General features: G+C 41.8%; 1 protein-coding gene across 1 annotated transcript in view; it reads left to right on the top strand.

Annotated features, from left to right (window-relative positions):
- LOC106601978 (sodium-dependent neutral amino acid transporter B(0)AT2) overlaps positions 1 to 18,475 on the top strand; it is a 28,276-nt gene extending 9,801 nt beyond the window's left edge. The window contains exons 3-12 of the mRNA XM_045715724.2: positions 494 to 651; positions 3,584 to 3,710; positions 4,764 to 4,939; positions 5,491 to 5,601; positions 5,872 to 6,113; positions 8,128 to 8,308; positions 10,176 to 10,377; positions 11,131 to 11,290; positions 14,724 to 14,886; positions 16,908 to 18,475. Of these exons, the coding sequence (XP_045571680.2) occupies positions 494 to 651; positions 3,584 to 3,710; positions 4,764 to 4,939; positions 5,491 to 5,601; positions 5,872 to 6,113; positions 8,128 to 8,308; positions 10,176 to 10,377; positions 11,131 to 11,290; positions 14,724 to 14,886; positions 16,908 to 17,243 (1,856 nt within the window). The 3' untranslated portion in view covers positions 17,244 to 18,475. The remainder of the gene's footprint in view (positions 1 to 493; positions 652 to 3,583; positions 3,711 to 4,763; positions 4,940 to 5,490; positions 5,602 to 5,871; positions 6,114 to 8,127; positions 8,309 to 10,175; positions 10,378 to 11,130; positions 11,291 to 14,723; positions 14,887 to 16,907) is intronic.
- The last annotated feature ends 2,921 nt before the right edge of the window (positions 18,476 to 21,396 follow it).

Raw genomic sequence — 21,396 nt, 5'->3', positions numbered from 1 at the left:
AAATCTCTCTCTCGCTAACCCCATTCATTCTCTATCTAGCTCCATCTGCATTCAACTTACAGAATCTCTCCATCTGAGGCATAACTTTGTATCTTAAAGGGTCAATCTGTGATTGCTATATACATTTTGGGGCTTTTCAATTCATGATATATAGCCATTGAATCTTGAATAATATAACTTATAAATGCCTCATGACCTTAGATCAACTGTCTAATTCCAAAACCCAACAAATAAGCTTGTTTTGCTCCTTTGTTTGTAAACAATGCAATTGTAAACAAACACTGTAAACAAACACTGTAAACAAACACTGCCTTAACACATGGTTAAAACTATATATATTTTATCTTATGGATTGTCAGTCCTTGCATCATAGCTCTGTCTTTGAATCTGAGAGTGGTTACATTTCTCCAACCCCATCCCTCAGCTGTTTACTGAAACAGTGAACTGCAGATTTAACAGTTTAACTCTCTGCCTCCTCTCCCTCTCCTGGCAGGCGCGTTCATGGTGCTCTATGTCATGCTGTTGGTGGTGGTGGGGGTTCCCCTGTTCTTCATGGAGCTGGCTGCGGGCCAGTGTATCCGTCAGGGCAGCATCGGTGTGTGGAAGCACATCTCCCCCAAGCTGGCCGGTATTGGCTACTCCAGCTGCATGGTGAGCACAGCAGGGGTTGGTCCCAAATGGCACCCTATTTCATACTGTATGTACAGATGCCGTACTTTAATTTGAGCCTGCTTCTCACAGCAGAAAAATAATCCTGCTGCAACAGGAAATGACAATTATTATGTGGATTTTAGTTCATGGACATTTATGTAGGAAAAATCAGGTCTGAAATGTTAAAGTGGAAATTACAAACATTAGAAGCTTTTTTAAACATTGAATTCACAAAAAGGAGCATTTCCTGCTGTGCAGGAAAATTATCTGCAACAACAGAGTGATTAAATTAAGATAGCAGATCTGTAGTGCACTACTTTTGACCAGAGTTGCAGAGCCCCAATAGGTCCTGGTCAAAAGTAGTGCTGCACTTTATAGGTAAATAGGGTGCCATTTGGGATGCACAGTTTGTCAACTAACTAACAATACACATTCCCACCACACACAGGGACTAGTTTCTCAACTAACTAACAATGCACATTACCACCACACACAGAGTCTTCTTTCATCTGGTTACCATTCGGTTGTTTGGTTGGGACTGCTTTCATCTGGTTACCATTCTGGTGTTTGGTTGGGACTGCTTTCATCTGGTTACCATTCTGGTGTTTGGTGGGGACTGCTTTCATCTGGTTACCATTCTGGTGTTTGGTGGGGACTGCTTTCATCTGGTTACCATTCTGGTGTTTGGTGGGGACTACTTTCATCTGGTTAACATTCTGGTGTTTGGTTGGGACTACTTTCATCTGGTTAACATTCTGGTGTTTGGTGGGGACTGCTTTCATCTGGTTACCATTCTGGTGTTTGGTTGGGACTACTTTCATCTGGTTACCATTCTGGTGTTTGGTTGGGACCTGCTTTCATCTGGTTACCATTCTGGTGTTTGGTTGGGACCTGCTTTCATCTGGTTACCATTCTGGTGTTTGGTGGGGACTGCTTTCATCTGGTTACCATTCTGGTGTTTGGTGGGGACTGCTTTCATCTGGTTACCATTCTGGTGTTTGGTTGGGACTACTTTCATCTGGTTAACATTCTGGTGTTTGGTTGGGACTACTTTCATCTGGTTACCATTCTGGTGTTTGGTTGGGACTGCTTTCATCTGGTTACCATTCTGGTGTTTGGTGGGGACTGCTTTCATCTGGTTACCATTCTGTTGTTTGGTTGGGACTACTTTCATCTGGTTACCATTCTGGTGTTTGGTTGGGACTGCTTTCATCTGGTTACCATTCTGGTGTTTGGTTGGGACTACTTTCATCTGGTTACCATTCTGGTGTTTGGTTGGGACTGCTTTCATCAGGTTACCATTCTGGTGTTTGGTTGCGGTGCAAGAAAATGTTATTTATTTCTTCTGCTTGTCATGAGAAACATTCGGACGATGGCTGAAGGAACATTTTGACTTCGTGTCATTATTCAACATACAAGGAACCTCCTTCCATGCCCCTTGATTTGTCACAATGTTGCTAGACTGTTCCTAGAATGTTTTCAAAAGGAACGTTCTCAGGAATTAGAAACACTGGAACATAGGCTGTTCCCTGGCCCGACAGAAATGTTTTGGGAGCCAAACATTGTCACTAGGGTGACGGTTAAGGCCTAATCTTGAGGCTATAGATCTGTGGTGAAGGCAAAAAAATAGACCAGGACCCGACATAATAAACCTGTTGACTAGATTTCCAGGTAAGTTAAAAACAGCTCCGTGCATGTAGAATGTATATTTGAATATGCATAAATATGCATAATATCAGTCAACAGTGTGAATATGGCTCCTAGTGTTGTTAACAGGTCCTGCACCAATGACTGTGGACGTGTTTGGAACCTGACCTTAAGCCCTGAGGCAAAGAAGAACAGCAGAACAGCTTGCAGAAGTAGACTGGTGTAGTCTAGCAGTCAGAATCAGTCAACTTGGTTTAACCATGCAGGAGGTCATATAAACAGCATAGTTAGAGTGAGAGATCACTCCATTATCAACATTTGTCTGAATTAACTTTTTAGTCACCTCATGTCTGGTAAACAGAGATACAAAACAAACTGACTCGTACACCTGTGTGGCTCGAGAAGGCTAGAGGTTTGTGTGTGTGTGTGGTGTGTGTGTCTGTCTGTGGGTGTGTGTGGTTAGGGGAACGATCTCTTTGTAATGTGTGAGAAGTAGTTGCACACTCCTCTCTCCCCTGTGTTGGTATGACTTATGCACTGACACCCAATTGGTTAACACTGACACCCTAGGGCCTCCTGAGTGGCGCAGTGCTCTAAGACACTGCATTACAGTGCTAGCTGTGCCACTAGAGATTCTGGGTTCGAGTACAGGCTCTGCCACAGCTGGCAGCGACCGGGATACCTATGGGGCGGCGCACAATTGGCCCAGCGTCACCCTATTGCTTAACACTGACACCCTATTCATACTCATTCTGTCAGTGCTGGTGTCAGGGAGCTGCTATAACAATATTTAAAGGGATAGTGTGATATTTTAGCAATTACTTACCCAGAGTCAGAGAACTTGGATCGATCCCTGCATGCAGTTTGAAGGAAGTTTCATTTAGTTTTGCGAGCCATTGTTAACTGCGCTGCTAACTGCTTCTACTTGCAGTTTTATTATATGCATAGTCACTTCACCCCCACCTACATGTACAAATTACCTCAACTAACCTGTACCCCCCACACTGACTCAGTACCGGTACCCCCTGTATATAGCCTCATTATTGTTATTTTATTGTGTTACTTTTATTTTAAAAAATGTTTTACTTTAGTTTATTTGGTAAATATTTACTTAACTCTTCTTGAACTGGACTGTTGGTTAAGGGCTTGTAAGTAAGCATTTCACGGTACTTGTTGTATTTTGCGCATGTGACAAATAAAGTTTGATTTGATTTGCAATGACTGGAAGTCTACAGGTGCAGCTAGCATGTTAAATACTGCATTAACCCTTGTCTTCCTTCCTCAGGTGTGTTTCTTTGTGGCTCTCTACTATAATGTCATCATCGCATGGAGTCTCTTCTACATGGGCAACTCCTTCCAGTATCCTCTACCCTGGGAGCAGTGTCCCATCAACATGACCACCAATAACACTGGTATTCACTAGCTGTGTGTGTGTGTGTGTGTGTGTAGTGTACCGTAAATTCCGGACTATAAGCCGCAACTTTTTTCCCAGCTTTGAACCTCGCGGCTTAAACAATGACGCGGCTAATATATGGATTTTTCCCGCTTTCAATTAGTTTTTATTTTTTTAAAACACATTCTGTGACGTGCTCAGTTTTTTGGCGGCATAAAGCTTTCATTAGACCAATGAAATTGCCGAACGGGTTAAGGTCAAACAACTTTTTTGTTTACTGTTTAGATTAAATCGAGCGCTCTCAAACTTCCCATCATTCTGATTACGGTAGTAATTTTGTCACCCTCATCATAGCAAAGACACGGAGAAATGCATATGATGCAGCTTTCAAGTTGAAGGCGATTGATCTGGCTGTTGGAAAAGGAAATAGAGCTGCTGCACGGGAGCTTGGTCTTAATGAGTCGATGATAAGACGTTGGAAACAGCAGCGTGAGGAATTGACTCAGTGCAAAAAGACAACTAAAGCTTACTGCAAATTTTTAATTTTTTGTTACAAGCCGTGTTTCGTTAAAGCCTATTTATTTTTGTTACAAGCCGTGTTTCATTAAAGCCTATTTATTTTCGTTAAAGCCTGTGTAAAGTTCATTTGTTTCAATGTACCGGTAGGCACCTGCGGCTTATAGACATGTGCGGCTTATTTATGTTCAAAATAATATATTTTTTTAATTCAGTGGGTGCGGCGTATATTCAGGTGCGCTTAATAGTCCGGAAATTACGGTAGTATTTTGTCCCCACAAAGTTAGTTGTACAGTGTGTGTGTGTGGTGTGTGTGTGTGTGTGTGGTGTGTGTGCATGTGCATGCGTGTGTGTGCGGTTCATATCATGCTTCTCCTTATTTGTGTTTAGATGTGTAATGGACACATTGTATTCTACAAGAGCAGGGTTTGTGTATGTAAACTATAAATCTCTCTCTCTCTCTCTCTCTCTCTCTCTCTCTCTCTCTCTCTCTCTCTCTCTCTCTCTCTCTCTCTCTCTCTCTCTCTCTCTCTCTCTCTGTCTCTCTGTCTTTCAGTAAAGGAATGCTCAAGTAGCTCCCCAACCTCATACTTCTGGTTCCGGAAGGCTCTAGACATCACAGACTCCATCGATGAGTCTGGTGAGTTTAACCCCATCATGACGGGCTGTCTGCTGGCTGCCTGGGCCATCGTCTGTCTAGCCATGATCAAAGGCATCAAGTCCTCTGCCAAGGTAAGGACACTCTCAGTTCATCTTTTTTACAACATATAGCATGTTACAAACAGTATAACTGGTCACCACCTGCCTTGACCCTCAGTAGTGTCGCCCCCGGCAACCACTAACCATGATTATGGTAGGCTAGTAGTTAACACGCTAGCTGTGAAAGAAAGCGGCTGAATTCTGTTTTTGGCAAATGTTACTTTTAAATTGTTTAATGTTAATGTCCTCCTTCGTTGACCTTGTCTTGTTAAATGTTTTTTTTCATGTATAGTTTTTAAAAGAGAATGTAGAATGTCTTTTGATAAATATTGATTTAATCCAATATCTTATGGTACTTAGTCTGTGCCCATGAACCCAGCCCTATATCTACCTATAGGTAAAGTTAAAGATACATTCTGGAATTGGAAAAACAACAAAACGGCAACCCCACCACCTGTCCTGGTATACAGCTGAGGAATGGGGCTGGAGAAATACAACCTCTCCCAAATCCATAGACATATTTTACAATCTACATTAATAGGACTGATGGTTCCTAATTCGAATTGTAATTCTCTTCTCCATAGGTGATGTATTTCTCCTCAGTCTTCCCCTATGCTGTGCTGTTCATTTTCCTCGTCAGAGGCTTGATGCTGGATGGAGCCATGGAGGGAATTGCCTACATGTTCTACCCTAAAGTAAGTACAATAATAACAATAATAATAATATATTTAATTGATTTTGCACTTTTAATTACAAGTAGAATCTCAAAGATGTACAAAGATGCTTAAAAACAAGAATTAAGCACTCTGGAGAAGTGGACCAGAGAGGACCGGAATTTCTATTCACTTCCTGAATTGACAGAATATAAATAGAATAGAATTTAGTCTTATGCTGTCACTCTCTCTCTCTCTCTCTCTCTCTCTCTCTCTCTCTCTCTCTCTCTCCTCTCTCTCTCTCTGTCTCAGATAGAAATTTGGGCTGAGGTGCAGGTGTGGCGGCAGGCAGCCACACAGGTGTTCTTTGCCCTGGGCCTGGGCTACGGCTCTGTGATTGCCTACTCTTCCTACAACCCCATCCACAACAACTGTCACCGTGACGCTCTCATGGTCTCCTGCATCAACTTCATGACCTCAGTGCTCGCATCACTGGTGGTGTTCGTAGTGCTGGGCTTCAGGGCCAAGAACATTGTCCTGAACTGCATCACCCAGTAAGTATGGAGTCAAGGGGGGATTGTGAGTGTGTGAGAGTGAGTGAGAGTGAGAGAGAGAGAGAGAGAGAGAGAGAGAGACAGTGAAAGAGAGCGAGAGAGAGAGAGAGCGTTAGAGAGAGAGATTGTTGTCCGTTGACAATTTTGATTCTCATTTTTATTTTTTATATTGTAAATATCCAAAATAAGCTTTGGCAATATGTGCATTGTTACGTCATGCCAATGAAGCGAATTGAATTGAATTGAGAGATAGAGACAGTGAAAGAGAGAGAGAGCGAGAGAGAGACTGTTTGTAGACCATGGAACTGAGAAGGTATGTGTAATGTCTGCTGCACATCTCATGGTTCTGTTGATGTTACACTGCTTGACTCATGCTGGGGAAGGTTTCAGCCCAGTTTAAAGGGATAACTCCCTTCAATGCGGTAAGGCCCTCTTATTTAAAATGTCTTTGCGTGTGTGTCTCAATAGCGTTGAATCTCCTTTCCTTTAAAGGGATAGTTCACCCAATTTACAAAATCACATCGCTTTCCATAGACTTTCCTGCAGTCAAATGACCAAGTGGCCTCATGGGTGGAATGTTATTTATATTTTTCATAATTTCATAATTTATAAACATAATATTTTTTAAACCTGCAGAGAATCTGGTGTTTCTATGTCAACGGTTTTGTTATATTTCTGTCTTCTGTGATATATATAAAGTGTAATATTGGGATACAAACTCAAAACTGAATACATTTCAACTCTATATGTGACATGGTACATGTGTCTTCTTGTTAAAGCCCATAACCATGTGTGTGAGGTGTATACTTTTGTTTCAAACTAAATTTGTTTAAGACTAAGAAACATTTTGTGTGACCTTGATTTAGCCCACTGCAGTAGAAGGTTCATCTGTAAGCAGTCTATGGATGGGGTAAGACAGCTATTCATGCTTTGGTTTTGTTTGCCTGGTCACTGTCTCCAAATGCTAACTTTTTAGCATTTGTGCCACAAAACCAATGCAAGTCTATATCTCCTGTATTAACATTTTTCACGCTTCGTGTCCAGATCATCTAAACTGTCGACAATTGATTGTGTAGCTCAGTGTTTCCCAACTCCAGTCCTCCAGTACCCCAAACAACACACATTTTTGTTGTAGCCCCGGACAAAAAAAAACTAATTCAACTTCTTGTTGAAGTAGAATCAGGTGTATATGTCCGGGGCCACAACAAAAATGTGTACTGTTGGAGGAACGGGGTTGGGAAACGCCGGTGTAGCTCAATGAAGTTACTTTAACAGGATTTGAATATAAAGTGTGAAAAATGCTAATAAAAATGCCATTTGGAGACCATTGGCCAGTTAAACTAAACCAAAGCATGGATTGCTGTCTTGCGTTGTCCATAGACTGCTTACAGGTTAATGAAAGCAAAATGTCATTTTGTTATTTCGGATGAACTATCCCTTTATAAAGCATGTCAATATTATGGAAACATATCCAAGACATGTCTATATGTACACTCTTAGAAAGAAAGGTGCTATTTAGAACCTTAAAGGGTTCTTCAACTGTCCACATAGGAGAACCCTTTGAAGAACTATTTTTGGTTCCAGTTTCTACAGAAGGTTCTACATGGAACCAAAAAGGGTTCTACCTGGAACCAAAAAGGTTCTCCTATGGGTCCATCTGAATAACCTTTTTGGAACCTTTTTTTCAGAGTGTAAGCATACCTTCAAATAAAGTATTAGCGGTGTACCTGAAGGGAATTGCGATATTGAGAGCTTGGAATTATCATGTTCTATCTGCAATTTTGCCCAAATTGAGTTCTGGACATTTTCTTGTTCTGTTCAATGTTCTCTACCTATATAGTACTCTAGGTACCCCAATTCATGTTGTTAAGTGAATAAGGATATGAGATAGAAATTGCTCACACCATTCAAAACAATAAGGGTTGGTAACTAAAGCCAATTATCTCAGAATCAACTTTTTACAGAAGGAACCTTATAATTCTAAGCTCAGGCTACGTCACCTCCCACCCTTCAGAAATATGGGCCTGTTAAACGACATGGCCACACATGGAAGCAACCATCACTGGTGGCCGTGGTTCAACATGTCTGATCCTGCCTCCGTCACCATACCTGACTACAGAGAGTGGTACCATCACTACGGCTCCCAGGTGGGAACAAACATCACCGACTGTGACCTGGATGAGGAGATGAGCAAGGTGAGGGTTAGATTAGGTTTTAGGGGGTTTGTGGTCACAGACTGTGACCTGGATGAGGAGATGAGCAAGGTGAGGGTTAGATTAGGTTTTAGGGGGTTTGTGGTCACAGACTGTGACCTGGATGAGGAGATGAGCAAGGTGAGGGTTAGATTAGGTTTTAGGGGGTTTGTGGTCACAGACTGTGACCTGGATGAGGAGATGAGCAAGGTGAGGGTTAGATTAGGTTTTAGGGGGTTTGTGGTCACAGACTGTGACCTGGATGAGGAGATGAGCAAGGTGAGGGTTAGATAGGTTTTAGGGGGTTTGTGGTCACAGACTGTGACCTGGATGAGGAGATGAGCAAGGTGAGGGTTAGATTAGGTTTTAGGGGGTTTGTGGTTCAAATCCTATTTTCAGAAATAATGGAGAAAGGAGTCCTTTGTAATGTAGGCACAAAGTTATTTATAAGGAGCTGTCTTTACCTCCCTCTAACTGTTTCCCCTGCCTTGTATTCCCTCTCTTTCTTTACCCCTTACAACCTCCTGTTAACACCTTGCCCCCCCTCCCTCATTCTCTCCCTCCCTCTCTCATTCTCTCCCTCATTTCCCCCCCCTCCATCCCTTCTTCCTTCCCTTGTTCTCTCGCTCCCTTGTTCGCTATCCCTCCCTCCCGCGTTCCCTCCCTCGTTCTCTCCCTCCCTCGTTCTCTCCCTCCCTCCCACGTTCTTCTCTCCCTCGTTCTCTCCCTCCCTCGTTCTCTCCTTTGTTCGTTCCCTCGTTCCCCGCGTTCTCTCCCTCCCTCCCATGTTCTCTCCCCCTCCCTTCCCCCTCCCTCATTATCTCCCTTTCTCTATTCCATTTTTAACCCCCCCTCTCTAATCCATACCTAACCCATATCTAACCCGTCTCTAACCCATATCTAACCCCTCTCTAACCCATATCTAACCCCTCTCTAACCCATATCTAACCCATATCTAACCCGTCTCTAACCCCTCTCTAACCCATATCGAACCCCTCTCTAACCCATATCTAACCCATATCCAACCCCTCTCTAACCCTCTCTAACCCCTCTCTAACCCATCTCTAACCCCTCTCTAACCCATATCTAGCCCTCTCTAACCCCTCTCTAACCCATATCTAACCCCTCTCTAACCCATATCTAACCTTCTCTAACCCCTCTGTAACCCATATCTAACCCCTCTATAACCCATATCTAACCCCTCTGTAACCCATCTCTAACAAATTCTCTAACCCTTATCTAACCCTTCTCTAACCCATATCTAACCCATCTCTAACAAATTCTCTAACCCATATCTAACCCCTCTCTAACCCATCTCTAACCCATCTCTAACAAATTCTCTAACCCATATCTAACCCCTCTCTAACGCATCTCTAACCCCTCTCTAACCCATATCTAACCCCTCTCTAACCCATCTCTAACCCCTCTCTAACCCATCTCTAACCCCTCTCTAACCCATCTTTAACAAATTCTCTAACCCATCTCTAACCCATATCTAACCCCTCTCTAACCCAAATCTCGCTCAAACCCTCTTAATTTTAATACTTTATTGAGAAAGGCAGGTTGCAAATATCAACATATTCCATATAGAATACAGTTTACAAATATCAACATATTCCACATAGAATACAGGTTTCAAATATCAACATACTCCATATAGAATACAGGTTACAAATATCATCATATTCCACATAGAATACAGGTTACAAATATCATCATATTCCACATAGAATACAGGTTACAAATATCAACATACTCCACATAGAATACAGGTTACAAATATCATCATATTCCACATAGAATACAGGTTACAAATATCAACATATTCCACATAAAATAAAGTGTTTGTCCCTCTCTCTCTAACCCCCAGGGTGTGGAAGGGACGGGCCTGGCGTTTATTGCCTTCACAGAGGCCATGGCCCAGTTCCCTGCCAGCCCCTTCTGGTCCACGCTCTTCTTCCTCATGCTGCTCAACCTGGGCATGAGCACCATGTTCGGCACCATGCAGGGGATCCTCACCCCCCTCATGGACAACTTCAGCCTGCTGGGACGCCACCGGACCATGCTCACTGGTAATATACACATATTCACACACACCAATGCACCAATACACAAATGCACCCACGTGCACACACACACACTCAATGCACACACACACTCAATGCACACACACACTCAATGTACTTGTTATATTTTTTGGTGTTTTAGTTTGTAGTTGTGCTCTTTGTCTGTCTTTGAAACATTTAGTCCGTGAGTCACTAAATAGCTGTGTTCTTTGTCATTATGGTTCAGTGAGTCACTAAATAGCTGTGTTCTTTGTCATTATGGTTCAGTGTGTCACTAAATAGCTGTGTTCTTTGTCATTATGGTTCAGTGTGTCACTAAATAGCTGTGTTCTTTGTCATTATGGTTCAGTGTGTCACTAAATAGCTGTGTTCTTTGTCATTATGGTTCAGTGAGTCACTAAATAGCTGTGTTCTTTGTCATTATGATTCAGTGAGTCACTAAATAGCTGTGTTCTTTGTCATTATGGTTCAGTGTGTCACTAAATAGCTGTGTTCTTTGTCATTATGGTTCAGTGTGTCACTAAATAGCTGTGTTCTTTGTCATTATGGTTCAGTGTGTCACTAAATAGCTGTGTGCTTTGTCATTATGGTTCAGTGAGTCACTAAAAAGCTGTGTTCTTTGTCATTATGATTCAGTGTGTCACTAAAAAGCTGTGTTCTTTGTCATCATGGTTCAGTGTGTCACTAAATAGCTGTGTGCTTTGTCATTATGGTTCAGTGAGTCACTAAAAAGCTGTGTTCTTTGTCATTATGATTCAGTGTGCAGCTGTGCTCTGGGCTTTGTGATCGGACTTTTGTTTACCCAGCGCTCGGGGAACTACTTTGTGACGATGTTCGATGACTACTCTGCCACCCTGCCCCTGATCATCGTGGTGGTCTTTGAGACATTCGCTGTGGCCTGGGTGTACGGAGCTGACCGGTAAGACCTCCAAATGGGTTTACCAATACCAATGTATTATTACAATACCAATGTATTAGTATAATACCAGTGTATTAGTATAATACCAGTGTATTCGTATAATACCAATGTATTCGTATAATACCAGTGTATTAGTATAATACCAATGTATTAGTATAATACCAGTGTATTCGTATAATACCAGTGTATTCGTATAATACCAGTGTATTCGTATAATACCAATGTATTCGTATAATACCAGTGTATTATTACAATACCAATGTATTAGTATAATACCAGTGTATTAGTATAATACCAGTGTATTCGTATAATACCAATGTATTCGTATAATACCAGTGTATTAGTATAATACCAATGTATTCGTATAATACCAGTGTATTAGTATAATACCAATGTATTCGTATAATACCAGTGTATTAGTATAATACCAATGTATTCGTATGATACCAGTGATGTACAGTACTCCTTTCTTTGGATAATTTATTCATGTTTTCTTTTCTATGTCACATTGAATTAATTACAACAAATATTTGTGATGTCCCTCCGTAATACGGTATGATCCTGCCTACTTCCTGGATCATGTCCCAAGCTGTTTTTGAATTGGGCTTCAAGATTATAAAATCAAATTCATCAAAACGCAGCCATTTAAGATATATACTGAGTGTGCAAAACAACAATACCTGCTCTTTACATGACAGACTGACCAGGTGAATCCAGGTGAAAGCTATAATCCCTTATTGATGTCACTTGTTAAATCCACTTCAATCAGTGTAGATGAAGAGGAGGAGACAGGTTAAAGTAGGCTGTTTAAGCCTTGATACAATTGAGACCTGAATTGTGTATGTGTTCCATTCAGAGGGTGACTGGGCAAGATAAAATATTTACTGTAAGTGCCTTTGAACGGGGTATGGTAATAGATGTAATAGACACCGGTTTGAGTGTGTCAAGAACTGAAACGCTGCTGGGTTTTTCACGCTCAACAGTTTCCCAGATGTATAAAGAATGGTCTACCACCCAAAGGACATCCAGCCAACTTGACACAACTGTAGGAAGCATTGGAGTCAACATTGGCCAGCATTCCTGTGGAACGCTTTTGACACCTTGTAGACTCCATGCCCCAATGAAATGAGGCTGTTCTGAGGGCAAAAGGGGGTGTAACTCAATACGAAAGTGTTCCTAATGTTTTGTATACTTAGTGTATGTAAAATGATATTTCTATTCATGGTTTAATTTACTTCTAACTGTTGCCTTTCATGAAGGTTTTTGATTGCGTTTTCTTTTTTGTAATTGAAAACCTTCATGGATGGCACTGGGTAGAAGTAAATTAACCCATCATACAAATATTAGATTACATACATTTTAAATGACCGCGTTTTGATGAATTTGATAATATAATCTTGAAGGCCATTCAAAAACAGAGTGGGACATGATCCAGAAAGTAGGCGGGACTTTCATACCATATGATGGAAATGATTTCTGTGTATGTATGGTGTTGTACAGTGTAGGAACAGATTGTTACATAGTACTTACAACTCTGACACCTAGTGGTAGTTTGTGCAATTACACATTGAATTGTCATGTTTTCCAATGCGATTATGTTATAAAATTTAACACACTATGGTATAACAACTTTGTTGTCGAAAGGGGGACTGTCTTAACTTTACTTCCAGTCTACCTTTCCAATCCCATATCAACCCCATAGCCCTGGGCCCTAGGCACTTGTGTAGATCTGAGAGGATTGGATAGGTGGTAGTTTAGCCTGACCTCTGATCTAGGTAAAAAATACACAGGTTAGGACAATGTAATAATTCCATGCGAAGCGTTCTAAAATAAACAAATTCATTGGTCCAGCACCGTTGCTGATTCTACAGGATTAGTATTGTAAATGTGACTAGCGGTCAAGACATTAAGTAATAAAGTAGCTGTAGTGGCTGTCATTTTAAACTCATTTAAATGAATAGAATGAGAGAAAAACAGTTATGTACTTGCTGAGTAGTTAGCTGAAACTTTCTGCAATGCTAACATCCACTTCCAGTCATTTTCTCTCACATTGCTAGTCCCATTGTTTAGATTTTTTCTGCATTTATGCAACGACTTATGGGATATTAGAATCCTCTTGTCCTAACCTGTAGATTTTCAACCATTTGTATTTATTTTTCTATTGAAACTTTGTTTTAATAGGGAAGACATATTGAGACCTATGTCTCTTTTACAAATGTGCCCAACATACCCACTCATTCAAGGGTTTTTCTTTATTTTACTATTTTCTACATTGTAGAATAATAGTGAAGACATCAAAACTATGAAATAACACATATGGAATCATGTAGTAACCAAAAAAGAGTTAAACAAATGAAAATGTATTTTAGATTTTAGTTTCTTCAAAGTAGCCACCCTTTGCCTTGATGATAGCTTTGCACACTCTTGGCATTCTCTCAACCAGCTTCATGAGGAATGCTTTTCCAACAGTCTTAAAGGAGTTCCCACATATGCTGAGCACTTGTTGGCTGCTTTTCCTTCATATGGGGGAGCACGTTCGATCTAATGAGTGAACATGTAGTTCATCTCAAACATTCTTACGAGAGTTTGGAAACAACATGTATTTCGTTTTTCCCATATTAAGCACAAGTTTTAAATTAGCAAGGTATTCCTGCATAGCTATAAAATCTGACTGTAGTTTTAACACAGCCAGATTAACAGTTGGGGCATTAGCATACATAATTAAAAAGAATAAAACTCAGTTACGAACAAATTCTTCTCATCCGCATATAGATGAAGTTTACATTTTTTTTACAGATTGACCAATGGTGTTTATATAAGTAGTGAAGAGAACATGTCCCAAAATCAACCCCTGTGGTACACCTTTATGTACTTCAAGACATTCAGATTTAACCCCAGCAATTATGATGGCCTGAGTTCTGTCACTGAGTTCTGTCACTAAGATAATCACGAAACCATGAACAGGCATCAGAGCTCAGCCCTATCGAGGACAACTTACATAGTGATCAGATTTAGCCTTTTTGATTTGTCTTAGACAATGATTCCTCAGTTGCTTAAAAACTTCCCAGTCCAGGCCTAATCATGTGTTCCTGGCCTCGACCCAAGCATCAACTGTTTTATGAATGAGTTCTGCAACTTCCGGAGTGTACCAGGCATTCGATTTACCTTTAACCCTTCATTTTCTGAAGGGAACATGATTATCCACAATAGTATTGAAGACATCTGCAAAATGTCTCAAAGCTAAATCAGGTTCAGAGATATCTGAAATACAATCAAGCCTCTGATAGGCTGGGTGGAATTGTTGCCATATTGTGGACAGCTATCTAATCCTCTAACATCTCCACAAGAGTCTAGCGGGCTAGAGGCTATAGGGGTTGGTTTGAGATTCAGCATCTGTGATGAGGACACATCTAGCATCTCCTCTCCTCCCTAGCTTCTTGGATGACATTGAGATCATGCTGAAATGGCGCCCCCCGGTGCTGTATAAGTACCTGTGGAAGTACGTGTGTCTGTTTGCTATGGTGGGCCTGCTGGCGGCAAGTCTACTGCGAATGGTCTTCAAACGACCGACCTACACAGCCTGGAACCACACCACGGTGAGATACCCCATACAATGGCCCTGGTCCCTGTTCCTGGCTGGCTAGATGGAGGGCTTCCTTTCCTTCCTTCCTTTTGACCTTCCTAACTTCCTTGAAGTACATTATTCTCACAATTGCTTGATTACACTCACCTTCTTTTTTCACTCTCTTCTTATACCTCCCCTCCCTCCCTCTTTCCTTCCTTCTTTCTTTCTTTCTTTCTTCTTTTCTCTCTCTTTCGCTCTCATCAACCTATACAAGGTGCTATCTAGAACCTAAAAGGGTTATTTGACTGTCCCATTGGAGAACCCTTTGAAAAACCCTTTTTGGTTCCAGGTAGAACACTTTTGGTTCCAGGTAGAACCCTTTTGAGTGCTGCACACTGTAGGAGCTCAGATGCAATAATTGAATAACCTAATAACCAACGTTTGGACAGACAAGCTGTCTTCAACACTGCAGGGTGACTAGTTTATATAGTGTCAAAGGACACACACAGGTGTCTGTAATCATAGCCGGGTGTGGCCTGATATCATTGGTTAATTCTCAGATATAAAAATAACATACCAAAAACATGAATGGATAGCATACGATCATAGATGCAATCTGGCTACATAAGCCTACAACATTTCCACAGCAAAATCACAATAATCACAAGAATGGCTTCAGATCAAAGTCTACATTGAGACCGAAGGGAGCAAGGGTCTTTAAATTAAAGCCTTTTGTTTTAACAATAAATTGTCGAGGTCACCCCCTCTCCTGTTCGATGCCAGTATAACGTAGAGACTAAATCAAGTGGTTTGCTTCCAAAAAGTGGGCTGTAACTGGGTAAGTCAAGTTTTTGCACCTAATGGTGCTACGATGCTGTCACGTCCTGACCATAGTAAGATGTTATTTTCTATGGTAGAGTTGGTCAGGGCGTGACAGGGGGTGTTATGTGTTTTTCTATGTTTTGTATATCTATGTTTAGGTTCTAGTTTTTCTATTTCTATGTTGTGTTTTTTTTGGGATGATCTCCAATTAGAGGCAGCTGGTCCTCGTTGTCTCTAATTGGAGATCATACTTAAGTAGGGTTTTATCCCACCTGTGTTTGTGGGTAGTTGTCTTCTGTGTAGTTTATGTACCTGAGAGAACTGTGCGCTTTCGTTTTCCCTTTTTGTTATTTTTTCCTGTAGTGTTTTGAGTTATAATAAATATTCATCATGAGCAATCAACACGCTGCGCTTTGGTCCCCTCTCTACGACAGTCGTTACAGATTCTCCGAGATTCATGCTTTTAATTCACGCTTTGTTTTACCCACATAATTTTTACCACAAGGACAAGTTATAAGATAAATAACTGCCTTAGTGGAGCACGTGATAACACCTTTGATTGGGATCTGTGTCCCTGTTTGGGGGTGTTTGAAGGATCTACATTTAGAAGTGCCATTACATTGAGCACAGCCATTACACTTGTAGTTTCCATCCAGTAGGGGCGCAAATACACGTTGTGCAGGGATATCTTAGGGTGGTAAAACAGAGTGTACCAATTGATCTCTGAGGTTTCTGCCCCGCCAGAATACGACCAAGGGAAGGTCCGAAAACACATTACCGATACTGTCATCGGATCTTAGAATGTGCCAATGTTTGTGAACGATTCCCTTAATTTGTTCACAGCACTTTGAATAGCGGGTAGTTAGAACGCAAGAATGCTTATTTTTTGCGAGACTGTCCTTGAAAAAGATCATGTCACCCTGCAGTATTTGTCATTATACCCTGATGAAGACAGCTTGTCTGTCCAAACCTTGGTTATTAGGTTATTAATTATTATACATTGTTCAAGTGTTCTACTCCGCTGGCCAGCACCTCACCAAAATAGGTGTGCATTTCTTTTGCCTCTAGAAGAACCCTTTTGAGTTCAATGCAGAACCCTTAACACAGAGGGTTCTACATGGAATCTTAGAGTTCTACCTGGAACCAAAAAGGGTTCTACCTGGAACCAGAAAGGGTTCTCCTATGGGGAAAGCCTTTTGGAACCCTTAGAATGTATGTCTTCCTCTCCAGGCATCGGAGACAACTCTGGAGTACCCAGGCTGGGCCCTTGCTATGTTGGCCATGCTGATCCTGGCTGCCACCCTGCCTGTCCCTGTTGGCTACTTCCACTCCTGGCTGAAGAACCGTGGCATGGGCCCCGAGGGGGAGCTCGCGGGCCAAGAGATAGACCGAGAGAGGTACATCAAGTGCAACTCCAGCGATGCCCTGGACTCCAACTCCCAGCATACCCCTTCGGTGGAGGATGATGGCCGACCCAGGGCTAGCTTCCTACCACTGGGCCTCGACCACTACAGACTCCTCCCACAACAGGAAGACATGGAGGAGGAGGAAGAGGATACGATGTGAGAGAGGGGTTTGAGAATCGAGGGACGAAGAGAGGAGAGTGGCAGTGGGAAAGAGAGCCTTACTTTAGAGAGAGAGAGAGAGCGTCTCTTGACTGAAATAGTGGAAAGGACTCCACTTATATCCCCAGACTTTTAATTGATAATGAATCTTAATAAGGTATTACTATGTTTATGACCGTTCATCCATATTACCAAAGAAACCTAACATTAGCACAATGGAATAACCTGTATCCTTAGTGCCAAAGCACACCTATCAGTGACCTATCATAAGTCACCTATCATAATTGACCTATCATAAGTGACTTATCAAAATTGACCTATCATAACTGAGCTATTATAAGTGACCTATCATAAGTGACCTATCATAAGTGACTTATCATAATTGACCTATCATAAGTGACCTATCATAAGTGACCTATCATAATTGACCTATCATAAGTGACTTATCATAATTAACCTATCATAAGTCACTTATCATAAGTCACCTATCATAAGTCACCTATCATAAGTGACATCATAATTGACCTATTATAAGTGACCTAGTGGTTAGAGTGTTGGGCCAGTAACTGAAAGGTTGCTGGATCGAATCCCCGAACTGACAAGGTAAAAAACTGTCGTTCTGCCCCTGAACAAGGCAGTTAACCCACCTTTCCCTGGTAGGCTGTCATTGTAAATAAGAATTTGTTCTTAACTGACTTGCCAAGTTAAATGTACTATTTATAAAACCTATCATAAGTGGCCTATTATAAGTGACCTATCATTGTACTGCTAAGTACTGTAAGAAGTGCCTTATGGTTCAAGTGCTGTATTAACACACCCAGGATCCTATTCCTTGAACTGTGATGACAGTTTCAACTAGCTGCTCACAGGTAAATGATATGTATGACTTGTATTCTTGGGTTTCTTGTAGTTTGACTTGATTCTGCTCCAAAGACACTTATGAAGGTGAGGAGTATTGAGGGAAGCGAAGGACTTTAAAGTCCAGCTTGTATATTGCATAGTAATACTCTTGTAAGACAAGTAGAGGCTCTGATCCAGAGAGCCACAAAATATATATTTGATATATTCTGATATGCAGTTTTTTATTAGGGTGCTAAACTTAGTTCAGGAAAGTAAGGAGCTGAATTTGGGGCAAAGATTGGGGAAGTTGTGCAGTGGTACTCGGTATGACCAGTGACCGCCCATAAACAAAGATCCTGCCAAAGTAACTTCTAAAGGATGTTTAGAAAATAACATGCCTTGTGTCTGAGGTTTTACTAACTTCTCAGGGCTACGTGGGACGCTACCGTCCCACCCGCGGTTCACACTATTCAACAGCCAGTGAAAAATCAGAGCGCCAAATTCAAAACAACAAAATGTCATAATTCAAAGTTCTCAAACATACAACTATTTTACACCATTTTAAAGATAAACCTCTCCTTAATCCAACCACATTGCCCGATTTCAAAAAGGCTTTACGGCGAAAGCATAAAGTTAGATTATGTTAGGACAGTGCCAACACAAGAAAAACCACACAGCCATTTTCCAAGCAGGAGAGGGGTCACAAAAACCATAAATACAGCTAAAATTAAGCACTAACCTTTGACGATCTTCATCAGATGACACTCCTAGGACTCAATGTTACACAATACATGTATGTTTTGTTCGATAAAGTTCATATTTATATCCAAAAAAAACATTTTACATTGGCGCGTGATGTTCAGAAAATATTTTTCCTCCAAAACTGCCGGTGAATCAGCACAACAATTTACAAAAATACTCATCATAAACGTTGATAAAATATTAAACTGTTATTCAAAGAATTATAGATAAACATCTCCTGAATGCAACCGCTGTGACAGATAAAAAAAAGCTTCACGGGGAAAGCACACTTTGCAATAATCTGAGTACGGCGCTCAGAAAAATACACCAGGCAATACAGATACCCGCCATTTTGGAGTCATCTAAAATCATAAATAGCATTATAAATATTCCCTGATGATCTTCATCAGAAGGCACTTCCAGGATTTCCCAGGTCCACAATAAATATTGTTTTGTTCGAAGTCCATAATTTATGTCCAAATACCTCCTTGTTGTTTGCGCGTTCAGTAAGCTACTCCAAATGTAGGAAGCGCGCCGAAAATTTCACGACGAAAAGTCAAAAAAAGTTATATTTACGTTCGTAGAAACATGTCAAACGTTGTATAGCATCAATCTTTAGGGCCTTTTTAATATAAAACTTCAATAATATTCCAACCAGACGATTCCAATGTCTTGAAAAACGTTATGGAACACAGCTACCTCATCACGTGAATGAACTCATGTCATTTTCTGAGTCACCAACTTCCCGGCCTTCTTGTTCGCTCTCTGTTCACTGCAAAAGCCTGAAACAAGGTTCTAAAGACTGTTGACATCTAGTGGAAGCCTTAGGAAGTGCAAAATGAACCCTAAGTCACTCTGTGTTAGATAGGCAATGACTTGAAAAGACTACAAGCATCAGATTTCCCACTCCCTGGTTGGATTTTTCTCAGGTTCTTGCCTGCCATATGAGTTCTGTTATACTCACAGACATTATTAAAACCGTTTTAGAAACTTCTCTGGGCCCGAGTATTAGGCAGTTTACTCTGGGCATGCTTTTCATCCGAAATCGAAAATACTGCCCCCTATACCTTAACAGGCTAAGTAGTATGTGATGGTAGTGAGAAACAGCACAATCCCCATAGCTGTGTGTTAGTAGTGTTAATAGTAGTGAACTGACTGAAAGGGAACTTAACATTCATATCATCTCCTGATGCTGATTGTTGCCTCTGACCCAACGTGTCTGTCTGTCAGAGGCCCCATCAGTGAGCAGGTCACCAGGCAAAACCAGTGAGCTAGAGAGGCCCCATCAGGGGGCAGGTCACCAGGCATAACCAGTGAGCTAGGGAGGCTCCATCAGGGGGCAGGTCACCAGGCAGAACCAGTGAGCTAGGGAGGCTCCATCAGGGGGCAGGTCGCAGGTCACCAGGCATAACCAGTGAGCTAGGGAGGCTCCATCAGGGGGCAGGTCACCAGGCAGAACCAGTGAGCTAGGGAGGCTCCATCAGGGGGCAGGTCACCAGGCAGAACCAGTGAGCTAGGGAGGCTCCATCAGGGGGCTGGTCACCAGGCAGAACCAGTGAGCTAGGGAGGCTCCATCAGGGGGCAGGTCACCGGGCAGAACCAGTGAGCTAGAGAGGCTCCATCAGGGGGCAGGTCACCGGGCATAACCAGTGAGCTAGGGAGGCTCCATCAGGGGGCAGGTCACCAGGCAGAACCAGTGAGCTAGGGAGGCTCCATCAGGGGGCAGGTCACCAGGCAGAACCAGTGATCTAGAGAGGCTCCATCAGGGGGCAGGTCACCGGGCATAACCAGTGAGCTAGGGAGGCTCCATCAGGGGGCAGGTCACCAGGCAGAACCAGTGAGCTAAGTGTCTAATAATATATTTTGGACATAGTGTATATCCAGTTCATAAGAAACACTTACTTGAAACAGGAATTGCATTTTTGACTCTTACTTTCAATGAGTTGCAACTACCTCCCTTATGCTCTAGAGATCATGGTGCAAAGTCTCAGTCCTCAAAGCAGACTACTCCTTTAACCTAATCACACTGTCGTTCTGATCCTAACCATACTGTTCTGGTTCTACTCCTTTAACCTAGTCACACTGTCGTTCTGATCCTAACCATACTGTTCTGGTTCTACTCCTTTAACCTAGTCACACCGCCGTTCTGATCCTAACCATACTGTTCTGGTTCTACTCCTTTAACCTAGTCACACCGCCGTTCTGATCCTAACCATACTGTTCTGGTTCTACTCCTTTAACCTAGTCACACCGTCGTTCTGATCCTAACCATACTGTTCTGATTCTACTCCTTTAACCTAGTCACACCGCCGTTCTGATCCTAACCATACTGTTCTGATTCTACTCCTTTAACCTAGTCACACTGTCGTTCTGATCCTAACCATACTGTTCTGATTCTACTCCTTTAACCTAGTCACACCGTCGTTCTGATCCTAACCATACTGTTCTGATTCTACTCCTTTAACCTAGTCACACCGTCGTTCTGATCCTAACCATACTGTTCTGATTCTACTCCTTTAACCTAGTCACACCGTCGTTCTGATCCTAACCATACTGTTCTGGTTCTACTCCTT

Source organism: Salmo salar, chromosome 03, assembly GCF_965601325.2.
Source record: "Salmo salar chromosome 03, fSalSal1, whole genome shotgun sequence".
NCBI lineage: Eukaryota > Metazoa > Chordata > Actinopteri > Salmoniformes > Salmonidae > Salmo > Salmo salar.
This window is presented reverse-complemented; position numbering and strand designations above follow the sequence as displayed.